Source organism: Pongo abelii, chromosome 10 (assembly GCF_028885655.2).
Source record: "Pongo abelii isolate AG06213 chromosome 10, NHGRI_mPonAbe1-v2.0_pri, whole genome shotgun sequence".
NCBI lineage: Eukaryota > Metazoa > Chordata > Mammalia > Primates > Hominidae > Pongo > Pongo abelii.
In genome coordinates, this window is record NC_071995.2 from 94,277,374 (window position 1) to 94,302,444 (window position 25,071).

A 25,071-nucleotide genomic window follows, 5' to 3' on the forward strand; every position below is an offset into this window, starting at 1 on the left:
GATATATGAAAACATAAATACATGAATGAATGTATCCGGATTCCTCGGGAAACACTTTCATAATGAGACTATATGAATGATTCTAAAACCTGCCTTACACAGCTAGGTAGCTAAGGAACATTTTCCTCAAACCCTATTATATGGTTCCACAGGTCTCAGCGCTTACCCTCAGACTTAGACCCATCAGTCAAAATATTGACCATCTTTTAAAATAAGTTCCAAATTACAGGAGAAAAATCTGCCTTAACAAGTGCAGCTCAGGGCATTTAAATATTTCTCACAGTATTCTAAGGCCTCCATGTTATCCAGTGGATGATAATTGAATAAAATAATGAAACATTTCATATTCCCTCTTATTACCATTCATCACCCAACAGCTGTAAAATCACCAGCTGCTAGGAAAAAGAGAACTAAATCAGTCCTCTACAGCTGCGAAGAGAAAAAAGCTTAAGATCTCTTCACACAATTTCTGGGATTCCAGCAGGCTGGAGTCAAAGTACAGTTTTCCTTGCCACAAAACCCTCAGCCTTGTAAACATGTCAAACAGTACATAAGCTGTGATTTATTTTTGTCATTATTGGCAAAGAAGTGTATGAAGGAGAAGAGTAGAGGTGGCTGAGATAATACAATAGAATCATGACAGCAATGTAAGTAGTGTCTACCATATCCTGGGCACAGAGCATCAGACTTTTACATTCTTACCATAACTACAATATTATGAGTTATTATCCTCATTTTATTAGAGAACTGAGGCTCAGTGAGACCAAGTAACTTAGTAAATGCTGTGGTAAGTCAGATTTAGCTGTGTTTGGCTCCAATACCAGGGTCTTAATCATCACACTGTTCTGCCTTCCAGTAAAATAGACAGATGAAGGAAAACTAAACTGGTGAGACTAAGTGGAATGGATCTGGGGAGACGGGGAAACATAGGGGGAAGGTGATGCTGTGTTAAAAGACACAGGAGGGGGCTGGGCGTGGTGGCTCATGCCTGTAATCCCAGCACTTTGGAAGGCCGAGGCAAGCAGATCACTTGAGGTCAGGAGTTGGAGACCAGCCTGGCCTACAGGGCGAAACCCCATCTATACTAAAAATACAAAAATTAGCCAGGCATGGTGGTGTGTGCCTGTCGTCCTAGCTCCTTGGGAGGCTGAGGCATGAGAATTGCTTGAACCCGGGAGGGGGAGGTGCAGTGAGCCAAGATCACGCCACTGCACTCCAGCCTGAGTGACAGAGCGAGACTCCATTTCAAAAAAAAAAAAAGGAATGTATTAAGGTAGATGAGGCTCCTAGTTTGAATCTCTTTTCTTATTTTTTTCGATAGTTTAAGAAATAGCGTGCCATTTCCATTAACTTCCCTAATTTGCTATCATCAGCCATAAAAAAATTCTAGCCCATAAAATCAGGTTTCATTAATTACTCATTTTAGCAACAATATTAGCCACAGATGAACTGGCATAGTCTGTAAAGCAATGGTTTTCAAACTTTAGCAAGCATTAGAACACCTGGAGGGGTTGTTAAACATAGATTCTTAGGCCTCATCTCTAGAATTTCTGATTCAGTAAGTCTGGGGTAAGGTTTGAGAATGTGTATTTCTCACAAGTTGCCAGGTGAGGCTGATGGTGCTGGTTTAGGGACCACATTCCACTGCTGCAAATAAAAACTCTGCTAAAAATTTAGATTTGTGTGCACATATCTATGATAAGCTGACCTGCAAAAGAACAGCATTTCTTAAGAAGCTACCTTCCATTCTGCAGGCACAATCATATTTCAGTTCTTCTACAGCCGTGTACATAAAATGAATGGTGTCCAGAGACACACAAATGTGGGACAATTAATCTATGCCTATGTTCCTAGTAAGGCAAAAGGCTATACTTTCAATGTGCAATATGCTCAGTGAAGCAATCGTAGAAATTAAAACATCACATTCAGGCTGGGTGTGGTGGCTCACACCTGTAATCCCAGCACTTTGGGAGGCTGAGGCGGGCGGATCACCTGAGGTCAGGAGTTCGAGACCAGCCTGACCAACATGGAGAAACCGCATGTCTACTAAAAATACAAAATTGGCCGGGTGTAGTGACACATGCCTATAGTCCCAGCTACTCTGGAAGCTGAGGCAGGAGAATCACTTGAACCAGGGAGGCAGAGGTTGTGGTGAGCTGAGATCGTGCCATTGCACTCCAGCCCGGGCGACAAGAGCGAAACTCCATCTCAAAAAACAAAACAAAACAAAAATCACATTCAAAGGAGGCAACCATTTCCAAATTTAATATAAGCTCTTTTCTAATTCAGAAAAAAGTATAGATAAAAGTCAAATACACCCAAGCTTAGGAGTGAAAAATCGAAAACCAGAATAATTCACACTTCCAACCGTGGCCGCTTATGGGCCAATTGCTTATGGGTTTTTTTTTCTTTTTTCTAAAGAGAGTAGGGATAGCAAGAATTGTCATGGAACTGGATCCCTGGAAGCCAACATAGTCTTGGCCACTTAGGCTGTTTTTTACCCCCCACCTGGCCTTATCCACAGTTTTGGCTTGGCTTAGCTCCATTCAAACATATGCTTAGTAATGGCACTAGGGGCTGCTACCACTGCTGCACAAATTGAAATCAATATGAAAATGGAATAGAAAGATGTGAGCAAACTAATATTATTTTAAAAGGAAATTGCTACCAATTTCAAAGCAGCAGGAGATTAGTAAGAAAATGAGGTTTCCATTCCATAGGGTCTTCTAGGATGGAGATGTCTCATTCTAACATCCTTTTGGAATGGAAAAACACTTACTGTATAGTCTCCTTTACTTGGTTATCCTGAACCTCTTTACAGGCTGATAATTTGCTTGCTGGCAGTACATTGTATAGAATAGTTGTATTTTAAGACTTCTTCGAAAGTGTCTGTTAGCTTTGAGTAATTATCCGTTGTTGAATTTGGCAGAACAAAGAGAAACTTCTAGAATTTTTATCTTCAGCCTTAGAAAGTGTTGTTAACTCTGAAAGTCTATATTTAGAGGACTTACTTTAAAAAAAGAAAGTAATACTTTTAAATGCCTGCTCATGTTTTTTTTTTTAATTTTTATTTATTTATTTATTTATTTTTTTGAGACAGAGTCTTGCTTTGTCACTCAGGCTAGAGTGCAGTGGCACGATCTCGGCTCACTGCAACCTCCGCCTCCCAGGTTCAAGTGGTTGTTGTGCCTCAGCCTCTCGAGCAGCAGGGATTACAGGTGCCCACCACTACGCCCAGCTAATTTTTGTATTTTTAGTAGAGACGGGGTTTTGCTGTGTTGGCCAGGCTGGTCTGGAACTCCTGACCTCAGGTGATCCACCCGCCTTGGCCTCCCAAAGTGCTGGGATTACAGGTGTGAGCCACTGTGCCCGGCCACCTGAAGTTTTTATAAGGCCCTTGAGAACTCTGGCACTTTGTTGTGGTTGATCAGAGCCATTCAGGTGTCTCATAGGTCCTTCAGTCCACAAATATTGAGGGTCCACCCTGTGCCATGTTATGGGGGCCTCTGTCATTTTGCTCAGGACTGTACTCTGAGGTGGTCCTGTATGGCTTGGATTATAAGAGACAGTTGAAACAAAAGATCTGCATGCTCTCCTTTCACGAATTCACTAAAATATCATGGCAAAATATTTTGAGCACTCTACCTCACATAAGCTTTCTAGTTCACAGTCTGGTAGGTTGACATGTCTCTAAATATTTGTTATTTTCTGACTGAATCCTACCTGAACCCAGTTAACTGAGATACACTAAATCATAGCACCCTTTATTTGAAACAATACTGTAGGATTTCAAAGATCCATCAGTGTCTAGAAACTAGCAGGTATCTGTTGAATGAATGCTGCATTTTCTTCAACTCTGGGAGCCCAGATTAACTTCTACAAGTAATAGCACTGTTTCTATTTTGGTTACTTTCTGGCTACTGTCCTAGTCATTTTAGTTACCCTGATGCTGCCCCAGCGACTCAGCCCAGCCAGCACAAACTGTTCTGCTGGCTAACTGGATCATGGCTGCTGGTGGCCTATCGTATACTAGGGCTGAGAGAAAGAAGAAAGAATAGGGATGTCTACCCTTTAGGAAATGCAGTAGAATATTCTGCAGCCTTTTCCATTTTATTCATTTTGCTTTGGTTTGCTCAGAAGTATCAGAGCAAAATATAAAATCAAATCATTGGAGCACTCATCTTTATTTTCTCCTTGCCCAATCCCCATCCATAGTCTCTGGATGTGTCCCAACAAGGTGCTTACTGCTGAGCCACTCTGTATCTTTTCTGGAAGTCGGGGAGGTAAGGACAGATAAACAATGACACGAATTTTTCATCATCTCCCTATTCCTATGTTGCTATCATTCAACCAAACACCTACTGAGCACCTACTTCTGGCCCGGTAATACACTTGGTCCTGAGGATACAAAGATCATACAGTTCCTCAGAGAGTTCGCGGTCTCCTGGGGGATGCAGAGAAGTAAAAATTCAGAGGAAAGCCCAGGAGATGTGTGAACCTAGAGGAAAGAGAGTTTAACTCCGCCTTAGGTGAGGAGGTGGTCAGTCCTCTTCACGGAGGAGAGTTTTTATTCATTATGCTGGCTGGACAGCAAAGATACCAGGCATAAAATCGAGGTTCTTATTTTTCCCACTTTAAAATCTACTCCACAATGGTCCCCATTTACTGTCAAAGCTGGCTTCTGTGTGATAATACCACTAATATGATCATGCCATCCTCTTACTCCTGCTCACTTTACACTTTATATCTGAAGGTCACAGTACTAAAAACTGGCATGGGTGTTTTCCAAGGAATCTGGTTATCAGGCTTGACTACAACTCTAAAACTGAAGATTAAAAGACAAGTTAATAGGCACTTTCTAGGACGGGTATGGAGTCGGAGCTGTGATGGGCAGAGGAAAAAATTAGCAGCACTATGTTAAGCATATACCAACCAATGCCCAAAGCTGAAGGTAACTTATGATTTGTTTTTCTTAGGGGAGGACTTGTTTCACCTACCATGTGGAATGTTCCTGGGGCCTTGACAGGCCTGAAGCCATGAACAGGTATGCATTGATCAGCGTGGCCATTGCAGAAGCAGCTGCCCTTGACAATGAAATCATAGATTGCATAGTGTGTAAAATGTTGAGGCTCGTCGTTCAGGTCATTTCTCTGACAGGGACAAGACTGTCGTTTTAGCAGCTGCACGCGAAGGTTGGTGATCTTCAGCTGCTCCTGAACTTTGGCACTGTAAGGGTTCTCTGTATCGTATGGTGGTGACAAAGCTTTGAAAATAACCTGTAAGGAGAAAGAAAATACCATGCATTTATAGGACTGTGTGCAAACCCTGAATTGTTTGCCTAATGTAGTCCCTGTTTGATTTATGCCTTATATCATCTATGAACGATAAGATAACAAGTTTTTAGACCTTGAGCACACCTGGGACAGAGCTGCCCTGTTATTCTAAGGAGCAGATGTGCTGCCTGTTTGTACACAGAAGTATACATTGAGTGACCAGCAGAGACCTGACCCTTGAGATAAAGGCAGCCATACAAAGATCTTGCCAGGAAGAGCATTCTGGGTGAGGGAAGAGCAAGCTGAAAGGCTTTGAGGCAGAGTCAAGCTTGGCTTGTTCAAGGAAGAACAACAAAGTCAATGTGACTGGAGACCAGTGAACAAAGAGAGAGTGGCTGGAGAGGCGGACAGAGAGCAGGTGTGAGATAGACATGAATGGAGTCCTGTGGAAGTCACAGTAGAGTTATGCTGACCGTAGCGGAAGCCACTGGGACACTGTAGGCAGAGAGGTGGTATCTGATTTACCTTGCCTAAAAATATAACTCTCTCTTGGATATAAAAGTATCACCTTAGACATCAATTTCATACTAAAAGTATGAAAAGGAAAGGATCGACTGTGTCACATGTCCAAGGTCTACTGGTACAGACCTGTCCTCAGTGAAATATAACTTTGGGGGAGAGGGTAATAATTCAGCAGACATTTGGCCTCTGCAGCTCATTGTCTAGCCAGTAGCCAGAGTGGTTCTCTATAAACAGAGATTGGATCATGTCACTCCCTTGCTTAAACCACCCCCACCCGAAGACCTCCCATTGTCCTCAGAACGAGATACAAACTCCTTATAATGGCTCTGCCTGGTTTTTGTTCTTAGTACTTATCACCATCTGACATTATATTTGTAGTGGTTTAATGATTTACTGTCTTCCCAGTCCAGACCAAAAACTTCATGTAGGCAGTCACGGATGTATCCTAGGACAGTGGCTGGCACATAGTATTCAATAAATTTTTGGTAAACAAATTAATTAATTTAACACTGTTCTTGGCATTTGTATAATAGGTGAGAATTCCAAATAACTTCCTTATGTCGGGTCTAAATTCATTCGCATACTGAATTTCACGTTAAGCACCAGTATTATGACAATAATAAGAAATAACGGAATAATTAACTGGTATTTATATTTCTAGCTATTTTTGAACTTTTAAAGCTTAAAAAACATTGTATCTTAAACTCAAACCACATTCTGTCCCATTTATCCACATGCAAAGTGGTGGAAGGAAGCTTATCAGAAAATAAAATTTTCCAACAAACTATGTCATATATTCAAAAGTCAGTACAGAAGTAACATCTTTTTCTTTAAACAACAGCTAGAACATGATTTTCTGTTTCGAAGCATTTTTTAAAAATTGAATCCATTATGGGCTTTATATGGAACTTATTCTCAATATGACCTCCAAACACTGGCATTTCTGTTAGACAGGAAGAACCCTTGCTCTAAATGATATCAATAATGTGCTACCTCCTATTTTATCAACCACAGTAATGCAAGGACATGGAAAAGGACACACCAGTGCTAACCAAGTAAGGGCTCCACTGAAAAGTCTGTGGTGTCCTTCTCCTCGTTATCTGCCCACCCTTCCTTTTCCTGAGCCTCGGTGGCAACTGTTTGGTCTCTCTCTGTCTCTGCCACATATTTACCCTTGACATTTACCCTAGTTCCCTCTCTCACCCCATTCCATCTCCCCCTCACCCTGAGAATTGTTCCGCACAGGCAAAGCCAGAGGAAGCTCTGTCAAGGTCTGTAGGAACTTTGAAGCTCTTCTGCTTCCTGAGCCCAGACAGTGGGAGCTGAATGGCGGCTCTGTTATTGGTGTGCATGACACCACAGTTGGCACGCGGATATCAGTAGGGAAGGGACATCATGACCCCTGAGGCTGTGTGCTGGAAAGGAGACAGCAGAGTGCCACAGACACAAAAGTGAACGGGAATTTAAACCATGAAATCTTTTTTCCAGAAAGGAGACGCCTTAATCTGATACCCTGGGAATGGATCTACCCTGCGTCAGGAAACAAAGAGTGCGCCAATCCAGATGCTTCCAACTTCTGGCAGGCCGCCCTTTGGGTCCCACTCAGTTTTCCTTCAAACTTCCCCAGAAGAAGCCTGTATGGCATGAGTGAAATGAAGTAAGAAAACACGTAGAAGCCCTCAGGGTAGTATCAGCCTCTTCTGTTTTTTGTTCCCATAAGGAAGGGAATGTATCTGTAGGCCCATCACTGATCCTCTGTCTGCAACTACCTCTTAATACACACTCCCAACAAGATATATTAATATTTAGAAAGCCAGGGATCGCGCTTTTTGACCAGGTTCAAACATACTTCAGTATTTCTGGCTTGTTAGTGCTATTGGCCAGGACTTCATGATCTCATTTTTTAATTAAGAAATTTTATTATGTTTTGGTGGTTAATATTATGCTCATTACAGAAAAATCAGTCATGCAAAATATTAAAGATAATAAGTACCTACAACGTGATCTACCTCCAAAGATAACCAGGGATGCCAACTTGATAATATCTTTCTACCTAAACTTCTGTATGTATGCATACATATAAAATACAACATAAACATATTTATATACCTTGTGAGTATTCTTCCAAGTCAATAAATGTATCTCTACATCAGAGGTTCTCAAAGAGTGGTTCCCCAGACCAACAGCACCCCTAGGGAACTTGTTAGAGATGCAAATTCTTGGACCCTATCCAAGATCAACTGAATCAGAAACTCTGCAGGTGGGGCCCAGCAATCTGTGTTTCAACAAGCCTTCCAGGTGATTCTGATACATAACAAAATTTGAGAAACACCGTTACATAATTTAAAAACCTGCTTAGAATTACAGTGTGTGGATATGACATGATTTATTTAGCCAGGCTGCTATTGTTAGGCAACTAGGTTGCTTCCACCTTTTCAGTGTAACCCACTGCAGGGAACAACCTTGTAGCTAAAATGTGGATGTATAGATAGTAGTCCGCCCTTATCCTCCAGGAATGACTTCCAAGACCCCCAGGGGATGCCCGAAACTGCAGACAGTACTGAACCCATAGAGACTGTTTCTCCTATACATACATACCTATGATAAAGTTTAATTTATAAATTAATTATATATTAAATATAATTATATTTAATTATATTTATATAGAATTATATATAATTAAATATATTAAATATAATTTAATTAATTATTTAATTTTTATTTGTATAAAATAATAAATAATTATTAATTATTTATAATTGATTTTATTAAATTATCTATTTAATTAATTTAATATTTAAATAATATTTAATTAAATATATAATTAATTATATATTAAATATAATTATATATAATTAATTTATAAATTAAACTTTATCATAGGTATGTATGTATAGGAAAAACCTATAATGTAAATTAATTATATATAAATTATATATATATATATTATATATATCCTCCATGCCAACATGGAGGATTGTTATATCCTCTTGATGAAGTGACTGTTTTATCCGTGTATGTCCCTTCTTATCCTTGGCAATATTCTTTGATCTAAAATCTACTTTGATAGTAATATAGCCACTCAAGCTTTCTTTTAAAGTGTTTAATATATCTATAAATTATATATAATTAATTTATAAATTAAACTTTATAATAGCACAGTAAGAGATTAACAACAATAACAAATAATAAAATAGAACAACAAAAAATAAAATAGAACAATTATAACAATATACTGTAATAAAAGTTATGTAAATGTGGTCTCTCTCTCTCTCAAAATATTTATTGTACTCATCTATTTTTAGACCATGGTTGATGGTTACTGAAACCGTGGTAAGTGAAACTGCACATAAGGGAGGACTACTGTAATAATTTCCTGAAGATACATTTCCAAAGCTGAAATCAATGGGTAAAGGAAATGCATAATTTAAAAAATATCTGACCCTCTGGATGAATCATGGACCCCTTCCTACCTAACCTTTGGAATCTTCACATTTTCCTGGTCTTGCCTTATTTCTCTAAGCCTCGAATCCCTTGAACTTTGCCTGAGGATGGGGATCCTTGGCTCAGGTTCTGCCATTTCTTTGTGCCCCAGTGTAACAGAGAAATCCATACAAAGTCCTGAACAGGTGAAAATGACCTATATGATCTTTCTATTCTAGAATACTCATAAAAAATTCTCAGGAAGAAGATGGAAAATTAGGCCAGGTGCGGTGGCTCATGCCTGTCATCCCAGCACTTTGGGAGGCCGAGGTAGGTGGATCACAATGTCAGGAGTTTGAGACCAGCCTGGTTAACATGGTGAAACCCCATCTCTACTAAAAATACAAAAATTAGCCAGGCATGGTGGTGTAAAAAAAAAAAAATTCTATATGTCTTATTTATGCTTTGAGATGAAAATTTAAACAGAGCATCAACACAGTGTGAACAGAATAAAGAGTAAATATTAGGTACATAATAGTCAAGGAATTCTTTGAGAATCGAACTCATACCTTAACATATTGCTCCATGCCTAATATTGTATTGCCTATGTTGAATTATAAAAATTTGTAATAATAAATGTGATCACATTTTTAAAAATTCTTTTTAGCTGCTAGCTTGAGGAATATTCAAGGCCGTCTTGTGGACTCCCTTGGAACTCGTTCTTTCCATGACGGCACGCTTACACTGGTCTATTGTTGTTGCCTATTTACTTGTCTGTATCTCACATCAGACTCGGTGCTCAGAGGGCAGGGATCCTGTTTGTCTGGTTCACAGCCGTGCTCCTCAGCATGTCCCACAGTCTCTGGCACATTGTAGCATTTCATAATGACTGTTGAATGAATAAATGAATGAACTATTTCTCCAAGTATCATTCTAAGAGGAGAAGCCAAACAGGGTCTAGAGTTTAGAAGAACACAGATAGCAAGATGCTCTTACCACAAGTTCTGCACTCTTGATGAGAACGATGTGAACACACACATCTATGTATAAACACTATGTAGAAATATGTAATACATTTCAAAATGCTTTATGGATTTCTTCTCTTCAGTAGCACACAAGATCTTTCATATTCTTAAGAAAATGGATCAGGCAGGTACAGCAAACACTCCAAGAAATACAAATCTTTTCCATAGTTTCTGATCTAGTTTTCTTATTTACTAAAAATAGCAACTTCAGGAACATAACTGCATTTGTTCTTTAATAGTTCTTGAAATACTAGACATCTTCATGTTCTTAAAGAAGTAGCTTTTTGTTTTGATTTTCTCCGTTGTTTTTCTGTTTTTTCTTTTTCATTGGTTTCTGTTTTTATCTTTATTATTTACTTTCTTCTGCTTACTTTGTGTTTAATGTGCTCTTCTTTTACTAGTTTCTTAAAGGGAAAACTTAGATCATTGATTTGACTTTTTGAAAATAATTCACTGCTTATTTTACTTTTAAGCTCTGTTGGACTTGAAGATCATTGATTTGAGATGTTTCTTTTTCCCTAAGTACTTCTATAGTTGCATCCCCCCCAAAGTTTGATATGCTGTGTTTTCATTTTCATTCAATTTCAAAATACTCCTGATTTCCTTTTGATTTCTTCTTTGGATAATTGGAATAAAAAGTGTGTTTATTCCAGTTATTTGGGGATTTCCCAGATACCTTCCTGTTATTGATTTCTAACTTAGTTTCACTGTGGTCAAAGAACATATTTTGTATGATGTGAATCCTTTTACATTTATCAATACTTGTTTTATGACTCAGTATATGGTCTGTCTTGATAATGCACCTTGTATCCTTGAAAAAGTACTGAAATATCCAGCTATAATTATCAACTTATTTTATTTCTCCCTGCAGGTTTTGCTTCATGTATGTTGAAGCTCTGTTTTTGGGTGCATAAACATGGAGGATTGTTGGTTTTTGTTTGTTTTTTGTCCCCCAGGCTGGAGGGCAGTGGCGTGATTTTGGCTCACTGCAACCTCCACCTCCTGGGTTCAAGTGATTCTCATGCCTCAGCCTCTCGGGTAGTTGGGATTACAGGCGTCTGCCACCACACCCGGCTAATTTTTGTATTTTTAGTAGAGATGGGGTTTCACTATCTTGGCCAGGCTGGTCTTGAACTCCTGACCTCAGGCGATCCACCCACCTCGGCCTCCCAAAGTGCTGGGATTACAGGCGTGAGCCACTGTGCCCTGCCAACATGGAGGATTGTTATATTCTCTTGATGAAGTGACTGTTTTATCAGTGTATGTCCCTTTTTATCCTTGGCAATATTCTTTGATCTAAAATCTACTTTGATAGTAATATAGCCACTCGAGCTTTCTTTCAAAGTATTAGTAGGGTATATCTTTTTTTATCCTTTTACCTTTAACTTAGCTATATCTTTATATTTAAAGTGGGCTTCTTATAGGCAGCATACCTAATCTTTTTTAAAAATTTTGCCCAATATTATAATCTATGCCTTTAATGGGGATGTTTACACCTTTTACATTTAATGTGATTGATGATATTTACCACTTCACATATAGTATAAGAAACTAAGAATAGTATACTTGCATTTCCTCCCCTCAACCTTTGCACTGTTCTCATGCATATTACCTCTATGTATATGTTATAAGCTCCACAACACACTGTTAATACTTTGGCTTTAAAATGCCAGCTAATTATCTTTAAAGAGATTTTAGAAATAAAAAAAGGCATTTCACATGTATTCACCTACTTTTCCTTTTTGATGATCTTCATTCCTTTTTGTAGGTCCAGATATCCATCTGATATCATTTTTCTTCTGTCTGAAGGATTTCCTTCAATGCAAATCTGCTGGTGAAAAACTTTTTTTTTTTTTTTTGGCTTCTTTATGTCTGAAAAAGTCTTGACTTCATCTTCATTTTTGTAAAATATTTTTTGCTGGGTATAGAATTCTAAGTTGACTTCTTTTTTTCTTTCGGCACCTTAAAGTTCTGCCCCCACTGTCTTCAGGCTTACATTGTTTCCGACAAAAAGCTTTTGTCATTCTTAGATTTGTTCCTCTGTACGTAATGTGCCATTTTTTTCTCTGGCTGCTTTTAAGGTTTTCTTTTTACCGTTGCTTTTTAAACAATTTGATTGTTATGTGTTTTGGAGTAGATTTCTTCTTGTGTCTTGTGTTTAAGGTTTGTTGCACTTCTTGGATCCATGGATTTATAGTTATTATAAAATTTAGAGAAATTTCAACCATTATTTCTTAAAAATTTTTGTTCCCCTCCTCTCCCTTCTTTCCTTTGTTGGTTCCAACTACATGTACCAAATTGCCTGAAGCTGTCGCAGAGCTCACTAATGCTATATTTATTTCTTTTTCTGGCTTTTTTTTCTCCCTGTGTTTCATATTGGGTCATTTCTATTGCTATGTATTAAACGTCACTAATCTTTTCTTCTACACTGTCTAGTCTACTGATCCTGTTTGGTGTGTATTTTTCATCTCAGGCATCAGAATCTTCAAAAATGGTCATTCAGTTTTTTTTTTTTGCTATCTTTTCCATGCCTCTGCTTAATGTGCTCCATCTTTCTTTCACCTTTTGAACATAAGAAATACAGTGATAATAACTGTTTTAAAGCCCTCAGCTACTAACTCTATCATTTGTATCATTTCTGTGTCTGTTTCTATTGATTTGTTTTTCTTTTTATTATGAGTTGTATTCTCTGTTTCTTTGCAGGTCTTGATTAGCTGCTAGGTATCGTGAATTTTACCTTGTTGGGGGCTGAATATTTTTGTATTCTTGAGCTTTTTCTTGGGATGCAGTTCAGTTCCTTGGAAATAGCTGGATCCTTTTGAGTCTTGCTTTTACATTTTGTCATGTGGGACCAATGCATTTTCTAGCATAAGGCTAATTCTGTCCCTCTACTGAGGTGATACCCTTCTAATTACTCTAACAATGAATTACAAGGTTTTCCACACTGTCTGTCTGTTCCTGGCCCCATGTTACCTCTGGGGATTGTTCCCTCCCTTCTTCAGGGTGTAATGCCCAACCTTGTTTTTACTAACCCTGTTCTTAGACTCTCCCTTTCCTTTAATCACCTAGACTTGTTTCCACCTGAATTGACTCTCCCTTAGCTAAGAGAGCCAGACAGACTCCATCTTGGCTCTTTCACTGGCAGCCCCTTCCTCAAGGACTTAACTTGTGCAAGCTGACTCCCAGCACATCCAAGAATGCAATTAACTGATAAGATACTGTGGCGAGCAATATCCGCAGTTCCCAGGAATTCATCCGATTGATAATGCCCAAAGCCCCGCGTCTGTCACCTTGTAATAGTCTTAAAGCCTCTGCACCTGGAACTGTTTACTTTCCTGTAACCATTTATCCTTTTAACTTTTTTGCCTACTTTACTTCTGTAAAGTTGTTTTAACTAGACCCCCGACTCCCCTTTCTAAACCAAAGTATAAAAGAAAATCTAGCCCCTTCTTCGGGGCCGAGAGAACTTTGAGCATTAGCTGTCTCTTGGCCGCCGGCTAAATAAACGGACTCTTAATTCGTCTCAAAGTGTGGCGTTTTCTCTAACTCGCTCAGGTACAACAAGGGTGTTTCTCTCTCTGGCCTCAGGTAGTTTTCTTGCACATGTGTTGAACAGTTCTCAGCTGGAGACTTGAGAAGGACTATCTGCAAATCTCTGAAAGTCTCTTCCAATATAGTGCTCTCCTCTCTGGAACTCTACCTTGCAAACTCTAGCTCCCTTGGTCTTTCCCAGATTCTGGAGTCCTTAAGTCAGGAAATCCATCAAGCTCTATCTAGGTTCCTCTTCCCTGCACTGCAGACTGGACACCCTCTCTAGGCGGTAAGCTGGGGTAATTGTAGGGCTCACCTCATTTGTTTCCCTTCTCTCAGGGATCATTGTCCTCTTCTGCTTGAAGTTCAATACTTTAAAACAATTGTTTCACATATTTTGTCTAGTTTTTTAGTTGTTTCAGGTGGGAGGGTAAATCTGGTCCTTATTACCCATCCTGGATTAGAAGTGACATGTAAAAACCCAAGGCGGCTCAACTTTTGTAAAACACAGTTTATAAAACTGTACATAAATGAAGCCTTTATTTTGTACTCAAATATATAGAAATGGCATATTGGATGTTTTATAATAAAGTTAGAAGTATAGTTATATTTAGTAGATAGAAAGGCATGAAAAATCAATAAAATATGTTCCTGAAAAATTTGAAAAAGAAAATATAAGCATCTAAACTTTGTACATTTATTCAATAATTCTGTTTTAGTAATTTGTGTCTGAATATACCAGTAAACTCCCATTAGAACTTTTCAAATAATTTATGATACCTATTATTATGATTGCCTATATATGTATGTATTTTTTTCTTTTCTTTTTTTTTTCAGAGACAATGTCTTGCTTGAGTCTAGTGGCGTGATCATAGCTCACCACAGCCTTGAACTACTGGGCTCAAGTAATCCTCCTGCATAGCTGGGATTACAGGTGCATGCCACCATGCCCAGCTAACTTTTTTATTTTTTGTAGATACTAAGTCTCACTATGTTGCCCAGGTTGGTCTCAAACTCCTGGCCTCAAGAGGTCTTCCTGCCTTGGTGTCTCAAAGTTTTGGGATTACAGGCATGAGCCACTGTGCTTGGACTATTTATATTTTTTGTGTGTGTTTATGCTATGTTTTGATGCATCCTTATATATCCCCAACATCTAATACAATGTCTTATGAATTCTCAATAATGTTACTGAATGAGTGAATCTGAATCATGTCAATACAGGTTTATTTTGATTTTCCAATATAAAAATAATGGAATAACTATAATAATTTATTTTTATAATGTACATTTCATTAATAAGCAAAAATTCTAGGTACATATTGCCTCACAATAAACTTTATCACTTTAAAAATATCTTAATTTTTATGGTAATCTTACACCCGCTTCAACATAACTAGCACAATTTTACTTTATAGAAAAAATATATTTAATATGCCAGGCATGGTGGCTCACACCTGTAATCACAGCACTTTGGGAGGCTGAGGTGGGCAGATCACAAGGTCAGGAATTCAAGACCAGCCTGGCCAATATGGTGAAACCCCATCTCTACTAAAAATACAAAAAATTAGCTAGGCGTGGTGGTACGCACCTGTAGTCCCAGCCACTCAGGAGGCTGAGGCAGGAGAATCACTTGAACCCGGGAGGCGGAGGTTGCAGTGAGCCGAGATCATGCCACTGCAATCTGGCCTGGGTGACAGAGCAAGACTCTGTCTCAAAAAAAAAAAAAAAAAAAAAAAGAAAAGAAAAAATAGATTTAATATTAATCAGCATATTATTTATTCATTACACTATTCAAATATGGCATTCAAAAAGTACTGAATATTTGAATATTTTCAGTAATAAATTTACACCAACTGCAGGAATGACTACAAACATTTAGGGAGAAATCCCTGGAACTTTTGCCTAATATAATCTAATAAAAAGACAAATCACCTCCATAGTAAAACCTATTTCTATTTCTTTTCTTTTCTTTTTTTTTTTTGAAACGGAGTCTCGCTCTGTTGTCCAGGTTGGAATGCAGTGGCATGATCTCAGCTCACTGCAACCTCTGGGTTCAAGTGATTTTCTTGCCTCAGCCTCCAGAGAAGCTGGGATTACAGGCACGTGCCACTATGCCCGGCTAAGTTTTGTATTTTTAGTGGAGCTGGGGTTTCACCGTGTTGGCCAAGTTGGTCTCGAACTCCTGACCTCAGGTGATCTGCCCAGCTTGGCTGGAATTACAGGTGTGAGCCACCGTGCCTGGCCCTATTTTTATTTTCATATATATATAATCACATTTCTTCCCTACTGTGTCTAAGCCTGGTTAGAATAGGATCTATAGTGAGAAACATTTCCACTTGTATTATAAAGTCATCATTTGTTTTATGTGGTTGTTTACTAGTTATTTACAAACAGCATCTGGTTAATTCAGTTAAATCTTGTCACTACACATTCACAACTGTTCTGATTATTGTTAGGTTGATAATACACCTAAAACCCAAACATAGAAACAGACACATTTGTCTCCATTTCTGTTGTTTATCAAGTTATGTAAAAACTTAAATCTGTCATGCTTTTTAGGTTCCTAAAATATATGTAATTCACAGACTAGTTTTTGTATTGTCACCTCACTTGAAGAGAAAGGTTATACTTCAATTGACTTGTGAAACCAATTTCTGGCATCGCCTAAGTTGACGTTTTGGTACCAGAGTTGAAAAACCCAAAGAGCATACATTCTGTCAGATGAGTACATGTATCCTAGTTCCTAGTATGTTCTGAAACAGGCTTTCTGATTCCATGGATAGGTGGCCACTTGGAAAGTATGTGAAGTTTCCAGGGTTGCAGTAAGTGGGAGTTCTGGTTTCATGGAAAGAGAAGGCTGGACTAGAAGATAGCATAATTGACATGTGGGCATCTGCAGCTGGTTGGTTTAATTTTAGAACATTTGTCCTTGACTGTGCCCCTTTAAGTGAAGTACCTACTTGTCTTAGAGAAGTATGTCTGTCTTTTGGGCAGCACCAAAATCCTTTTGCTTATACTCTGGAGCATTCGGCACCCTGTTTCATCAGATAGCCCACCCTTTAAAGTGGGAAAGTCTTATCTTCTGAGATAGGACAATATAACCTAATAAAGCTCTCAATGGAGCAAGCTGAGGAATGCAGTGCACTCAAGTGACTTACTTGTACGATAATAACCTCAATTTGTAAGTACACAAAAGCCTCTTTGCATGTTTCAAGGGCATATTTACAGTTTTAAAGTGATGCAAAGGCAGCCTCATAAATACCTTCAGGGAAAAGGGAAATGACAGAACTGTAACTGAGGAATGAGAAACAAGATAGAAAACCAAATTAAAAATAAAGACTGGGGCTAAAAATACATTTTAAAAATTCTTCAATACATGTGAAATCCTAGCCTTTTTTCTTTTTGCCCTCAGGACTTGAAGTCAAAGGATCTGAGTGTCAGAAACATCCTTAGCAATCAATGGGCTAGTCCAGTTAGAGGAAACTGAGACTCTGAGAACTTGAAGTGATTTGCCAAGTGTCAATCAACAGGTTGGTGACAGAGTTAAGACTGAAATCCAAATCCTAACCTCCAATCTAATGATTTTTTCACTATATCCCATTTTATACTTGTTTTGGAGCTAGCCATTCCTGGATTAAAATTAAATTTAAAACATAGGATTAAAGAAAATATTATATATGATTGATACCATCAGCACTTGTCAACCAAACGATGGATAGGATGAACTGTGCCACCTTTATTCTGTTAATGGATGTGATTAACTGTACACTGGTTAAGAATAGTAATACCTGCTTCTGCCTGGCTCGCAAAAATGTAGTGAACGTTTTCTTCAAAGGTCTGAGATGTGGAAATGCCTTGAAAAATCACTGCCCTTTATAAATAAAATTGATCGGTGTGTCGCTTTTTGCTGGGAACCTGCCTTGTTTTTGTCAGTCTCCCTTCTTTGGGACTGAGTCCTCCTGGGGAGTACAGCTTGGTGACTAGGATTCATGGACAGGCCTCTTGGATGCTGTCTGCCTACATTGGTAACTTCCCAATACTGATCATCTCAATTTCCTATCACCATGCTTGGCCCACACTTAGGAATACCCCACTACTTCATCTTGGATCATCAATCTCTTGCTTGCTTGACCTATGCTGGAAATTGCATGTATGATCTCTCTTTTTTTCCCTGCCATCCTTCCCCACTCTTTCTCCCTCTCTTTGTACCCAACTTTACACGCCAGCCATACCGAGAACCCCTTTCTGTTCCTGGAAAGCTCCATGAACTTGCGGCCTGCCCAGCTGTTGCCCATGCTATTCCCCAGCTGGATCACTTGCCACACCTCTCTGTCATTGCCACCCATTCCACTCCCATCCTCTACTTGGCCAACTCATGCCAATCTTTTAGATGTCATCTTCAATGTAACTTTATTCAGGAAGCTCTCTTAATCATCCCTGTTCCTTCTATGTGTTACTTCAAGCACCTGTTATTTCTTCCAGACTTAGAATATACCATGTCTATTTGTAAATTTGCTTAATTGCTTGTATTTCTCTCTAGACTGTGAGTGAGACATAAGTGCAGGGGACCTTGTCTGCTTGCCCATCAGTGTGTAGGCAATGCTTGGCATATATGAGTTAACACGTATTTGTTGAAAACTCATATTCATGTTTAATAATGGCTTACATTTTATAAACTGTCTTTATTTTTATCTCATTTCATCCTTACAGTAAATCTATGATGTGGTATTATCCATTCCCATCTTTCAGATACAGAAACTCTGAGAAGATGTTAATTAACCTATCCAAGGTCACCTAGCAAGTAAGTGGCAGAGCCAGTACTTGAACCCAGGTTGTTGGAGTCCAAGTTCAGTGCTATTACCATTACATCACAGCTGACTTTGTTTGGTTATAGAATACATAGCAAGTGATCAGGGGAGTGAAATGACCAGACCTTCCCTTCAGGAGAATTAATATGGCAAAGAGAAGACTCTAACCATGGTAAAGGCAGTTTGGGGAATAAGAGATATAGTGGGAAGCAGGGGAAGAACAGCCACGTGTGAGAGGCAAAGAAATGAATGTTGGAACAAAAACAGAACTAAAGGCTGAGCTTTGGGGGCCATCTATGGTTAGAGGTCAGAAAGAAGAAGAGCCAAAAATAATACAAAAAACAAAATCCGTGAGCAATATGGGAAAATAGTGAAAATTCAATATCATAGAAGCCCAAGGACGTGAGAATGCAAAGTAAAAAATGTAATTAACAATGGCAAATGCAACTTATTAGAAAAAAGGAGATTACAAAAACCTTTCTGGGTTTGGCTGGATAACAGAAGACTATTGAGAGCTTAGATGGAATAAGGGACAGCTATAAAGGACTCAGGAAAGAGCATGAGACAAGTAAATGGAAGCAAGAAAGAACTGATTGAAGAATTTTGGCAGTTTATTCATTCATCAGTTGATGGATAGTTGGGTTGTTTACAGATTCTGGCTATTATGAATAAAAGTGCTATGAACATTCACACAGAAGTCATTATAAGCATGTAAGTTATTTTTCACAGGTACTTAGGAGAGGAATTGCTAGGTGGTATGGTAAGTGGATATTTATAAGGAACTGCCAAAGTGTTTTCTAAAGTTGTTGTACTATTTTGCATTTCTAGCAGCAATGTATGATGAAAATTTTAGTTGCTATACCTCCTCTCCAACATTTAGTATTATCAGTCTTCTGAATTTTAGGCTTTATAGTGAATGTGAGCAGTATCTCCCTGTGGTTTTAGTTTGTATTTCCATGTTGACTAATGATGCTGAGCATCATTTCATGTGTTTGACATGCATCCTTTTCTCTGGTGAAGTGTCTGTTCAAATCTTTTGCTCAGTTTCAATTCTTGTTTTCTTCTTATTGAGTTGAGTTCCTTATGAATTATGATATGTAAATATATATTCAGTTTGTAATGATTTGCAAATATTTTCTGTCTGTGGCTTCCTTTTAACACTTTCCTTATCAGTGTCTTAATAGCAATAGTTTTTTATTTTATTTTATTTTTTGAGACAGGGTTTTGCCCTGTCACTTGGGCTGGCTGGAGAACAGTGGCACGATCACGGCTCACTGCAGCCTCAACCTCCTGGGCCCAGGTGTACCTCCCACCTCAGGCTCCGAAATAACTGAGACTACAGGCAAGCACCACCACACCAGGCCAACTTTTTAATTTTTTGTAGAGATGGGGTCTCCCTATGTTGCCCAGGCTTGTCTCAAACTCCTGGGCTCAAGTGATCTGGTCTCCCAAAGTGCTGAGATTACAGTCATGAGCCATTGTGCCTGTCCAGTTTTTAATTTCTATGATGTTCAGTTTACCAGTATTTCTCTTTTACGGTTTGTGCTGTTTGTGTCCCATTCTAAGAAATTTTTGCCTAAACACAAGGTCATAAATATTTTCTCCTAGAAGTTGTATAGATTTCAGCTCTTACATTTAGGTCTGTAGTCCGTTTTGAGTTAATTTTTCTCTACAGTTGAACTAAGTGTTGAGGTTCCTTTTTCTGTCCCTTCACATATGAATGTCTAATTATTCCAGCACTGTTTATTAGAAAGATTAACCTTTCTTCATTGAATCAGCGTGGTAACTTTGTTTGATGTGCTTTTCTTTACAGTTTGTTTTATTTTTTACTTGGGGTTTACTGAGCTTCTTAGATCTATGGATTTATAACTTTCATCAAGTTTGGAAATTTTTTTCCTGTTACTCCTACAAAGATTTTTTTTGTCCTCAGCTTCTTCTTTTAGACTCCAATTACTTGAATGTTAGACCACTTAACATTGTCGAACATTTCACTGATGCTTTTTTTACTTAATCATCTTTTCTTTCTGTGATTCATTAATTAATAGTTTCTATTGTTATGCCTTCAAGTTCACCAAACTTTTCATCTGCACTATCTAATCTACTGTCAGTCCCTAGTAGTATTTTTTTTTTTTTTTTTTTGAGATGGGGTCTTGCTCTCTCTTGGCTCACTGCAACCTCTGTCTCCTGGGTTCAAGCGATTCTCCTGCCTCAGCCTCCTGAGTAGCTGGGATTACAGACACCTGCCACCACACCTGGCTAATTTTTGTGTATTTTAGTAGAGACGGGGTTTTACCATGTTGGCCAGGCTGGTCTGGAACTCCTGACCTCAAGTGATCCACCTGCCTCAGTCTCCCAAAGTTCTGGGATTACAGGTGTGAGCCACCGTACCTGGCCCCTTGTAGTATATTTTTTAAATTTCAGATATTGCATTTTTCATCTTTAGAAGTTCCACTTACATCTTTTAAAAATATCTTCCATTTCTCTCTTCCACATGTTCATGTTCTTGAACATATGGAGTATATTTATAGTAGATGATCTAATGTCCTGGCTTGCTAATTCTACCAGCTGTGTCATTTCTGGATTTTTTTATTTTTTATTTTATTATTATTATACTTTAAGTTTTAGGGTACATGTGCACAATGTGCAGGTTAGTTACCTATGTATACATGTGTCATGCTGGTGTGCTATACCCATTAACTCGTCATTTAGCATTAGGTATATCTCCTAATGCTATCCCTCCCCACTCCCCCCACCCCACAACAGTCCCCAGAGTGTGATATTCCCCTTCCTGTGTCCATGTGTTCTCATTGTTCAATTCCCACCTATGAGTGAGAATATGCGGTGTTTGGTTTTTTGTTCTTGCGATAGTTTACTGAGATTGATGATTTCCAATTTCATCCATGTCCCTACAAAGGACAAGAACTCATCATTTTTTATGGCTGCATAGTATTCCATGGTGTATATGTGCCACATTTTCTTAATCCAGTCTATCATTGTTGGACATTTGGGTTGGTTCCAAGTCTTTGCTATTGTGAATAGTGCCACAATAAACATACGTGTGCATGTGTCTTTATAGCAGCATGATTTATAGTCCTTTGGGTATATACCCAGTAATGGGATGGCTGGGTCAAATGGCATTTCTAGTTCTAGATCCCTGAGGAATCGCCACACTGACTTCCACAATGGTTGAACTAGTTTACAATCCCACCGACAGTGTAAAAGTGTTCCTATTTCTCCACATCCTCTCCAGCACCTGTTGTTTCCTGACTTTTTAATGATTGCCATTCTAACTGGTGTGAGATGGTATCTCATTGTGGTTTTGATTTGCATTTCTCTGACGGCCAGTGATGGTGAGCATTTTTTCATGTGTTTTTTGGCTGCATAAATGTCTTCTTTTGAGAAGTGTCTGTTCATGTCCTTCGCCTACTTGTTGATGGGGTTGTTTGTTTTTTTCTTGTAAATTTGTTGGAGTTCATTGTAGAGTGTGGATATTAGCCCGTTGTCAGATGAGTACGTTGCGAAAATTTCCTCCCATTTTGTGGGTTGCCTGTTCACTCTGACGGTAGTTTCTTTTGCTGTGCAGAAGCTCTTGAGTTTAATTAGATCCCATTTGTCAATTTTGGCTTTTGTTGCCATTGCTTTTGGTGTTTTAGGCATGAAGTCCTTGCCCATGCCTATGTCCTGACTGGTAATGCCTAGGTTTTCTTCTAGGGTTTTTATGGTTTTAGATCTAACGTTTAAGTCTTTAATCCATCTTGAATTAATTTCTGTGTAAGGTGTAAGGAAGGGATCCAGTTTCAGGTTTCTACATATGGCTAGCCAGTTTTCCCAGCACCATTTATTAAATAGGGAATCCTTTCCCCATTGCTTGTTTTTCTCAGGTTTGTCAAAGATCAGATGGTTGTAGATATGCGGCATTATTTCTGAGGGCTCTGTTCTGTTCCATTGATCTATATCTCTGTCTTGGTACCAGTACCATGCTGTTTTGGTTACTGAAGCCTTGTAGTATAGTTTGAAGTCAGGTAGTGTGATGCCTCCAGCTTTGTTCTTTTGGCTTAGGATTGACTTGGCAATGCGGGCTCTTTTTTGGTTCCATATGAACTTTAAAGTAGTTTTTTCCAATTCTGTGAAGAAAGTCATTGGTAGCTTGATGGGGATGGCATTGAACCTATAAATTACCTTGGGCAGTATGGCCATTTTCACGATATTGATTCTTCCTACCCATGAGCATGGAATGTTCTTCCATTTCTTTGTATCCTCTTTTATTTCACTGAGCAGTGGTTTGTAGTTCTCCTTGAAGAGGTCCTTCATGTCCCTTGTAAGTTGGATTCCTAGGTATTTTATTCTCTTTGAGGCAATTGTGAATGGGAGTTCACTCATGATTTGGCTGTTCGTCTGTTATTGGTGTATAAGAATGCTTGTGATTTTTGTACATTGATTTTGTATCCTGAGACTTTGCTGAATTTGCTTATCAGCTTAAGGAGATTTTGGGCTGAGACAATGGGGTTTTCTAGATATACAATCATGTCATCTGCAAACAGGGACAATTTGACTTCCTCTTTTCCTAATTGAATACCCTTTATTTCCTTCTCCTGCCTGATTGCCCTGGCCAGAACTTCCAACACTATGTTGAATAGGAGCGGTGAGAGAGGGCATCCCTGTCTTGTGCCAGTTTTCAAAGGGAATGCTTCCAGTTTTTGCCCATTCAGTATGATATTGGCTGTGGGTTTGTCATAGATAGCTCTTATTATTTTGAGATATGTACCATCAATACCTAATTTCTTGAGAGTTTTTAGCATGAAGGGCTGTTGAATTTTGTCAAAGGCCTTTTCTGTATCTATTGAGATAATCATGTGATTTTTGTCTTTGGTTCTGTTTATATGCTGGATTACATTTATTGATTTGCGTATGTTGAACCAGCCTTGCATCCCACGGATGAAGCCCACTTGATCATGGTGGATAAGCTTTTCGATGTGCTGCTGGATTCGGTTTGCAGTATTTTATTGAGGATTTTTGCATCAATGTTCATCAAGGATATTGGTCTAAAATTCTCTTTTTTGGTTGTGTCTCTGCCAGGCTTTGGTATCAGGATGATGCTGGCCTCATAAAATGAGTTAGGGAGGATTCCCTCTTTTTCTATTGATGGGAATAGTTTCAGAAGGAATGGTACCAGTTCCTCCTTGTACCTCTGGTGGAATTCGGCTGTGAATCCATCTGGTCCTGGACTCTTTTTGGTTGGTAAGCTACTGATTATTGCCACAAATTCAGAGCGTGTTATTGGTCTATTCAGAGATTCAACTTCTTCCTGGTTTAGTCTTGGGAGGGTGTATGTGTCCAGGAATTTATCCATTTCTTCTAGATTTTCTAGTTTATTTCCATAGAGGTGTTTGTAGTATTCTCTGATGGTAGTTTGTATTTCTGTGGGATCAGTGGTGATATCCCCTTTATCATTTTTTATTGCATCTATTTGATTCTTCTCTCTTTTCTTCTTTATTAGTCTTGCTAGCGGTCTGTCAATTTTGTTGATCTTTTCAAAAAACGAGCTCCTGGATTCATTAATTCTTTGAAGGGTTTTTTGTGTCTCTATTTCCTTCAGTTCTGCTCTGATTTTAGTTATTTCTTGCCTTCTGCTAGCTTTTGAATGTGTTTGCTCTTGCTTCTCTAGTTCTTTTAATTGTGATGTTAGGGTGTCAATTTTGGATCTTTTCTGCTTTCTCTTGTGGGCATTTAGTGCTATAAATGTCCCTCTACACACTGCTTTGAATGTGTCCCAGAGATTCTGGTATGTTGTGTCTTTGTTCTCGTTGGTTTCAAAGAACATCTTTATTTTTTCCTTCATTTCGTTATGTACCCAGTAGTCATTCAGGAGCAGGTTGTTCAGTTTCCATGTAGTTGAGCGGTTTTGAGTGAGTTTCTTAATCCTGAGTTCTAGTTTGATTGCACTGTGGTCTGAGAGACAGTTTGTTATAATTTCTGTTCTTTTACATTTGCTGAGGAGAGCTTTCCTTCTGACTATGTGGTCAATTTTGGAATAGGTGTGGTGTGGTGCTGAAAAACATGTATATTCTGTTGATTTGGGGTGGAGAGTTCTGTAGATGTCTATCAGGTCTGCTTGGTGCAGAGCTGAGTTCAATTCCTGGGTATCCTTGTTAACTTTCTGTCTCGTTGATCTGTCTAATGTTGACGGTGGGGTGTTAAAGTCTCCCATTATTATTGTGTGGGAGTCTAAGTCTCTTTGTAGGTCACTCAGGACTTGCTTTATGAATCTGGGTGCTCCTGTATTGGGTGCATATATATTTAGGATAGTTAGCTCTTCTTGTTGAATTGATCCCTTTACCATTGTGTAATGGCCTTCTTTGTCTCTTTTGATCTTTGTTGGTTTAAAGTCTGTTTTATCAGAGACTAGGATTGCAACCCCTGCCTTTTTTTGTTTTCCATTTGCTTGGTAGATCTTCCTCCATCCCTTTATTTTGAGCCTATGCATGTCTC

At 38.7% G+C, this 25,071-nt stretch overlaps 1 protein-coding gene and 1 long non-coding RNA gene across 2 annotated transcripts in view; one reads left to right on the forward strand and one right to left on the reverse strand.

Annotated features, from left to right (window-relative positions):
* NTN4 (netrin 4) overlaps positions 1–25,071 on the reverse strand; it is a gene marked incomplete at its 5' end in the record, with an annotated part of 129,392 nt that overhangs the window by 71,517 nt on the left and 32,804 nt on the right. Inside the window, 1 exon segment of the mRNA NM_001132088.1 lies at positions 4,998–5,276. Coding sequence (NP_001125560.1) covers positions 4,998–5,276 — 279 coding nt within the window.
* Positions 8,982–25,071, forward strand: part of LOC134759528 (uncharacterized) — a 31,416-nt gene continuing 15,326 nt past the window's right edge. Inside the window, exon 1 of the long non-coding RNA XR_010135813.1 lies at positions 8,982–9,548. This is a non-coding gene — a long non-coding RNA (uncharacterized LOC134759528). The remainder of the gene's footprint in view (positions 9,549–25,071) is intronic.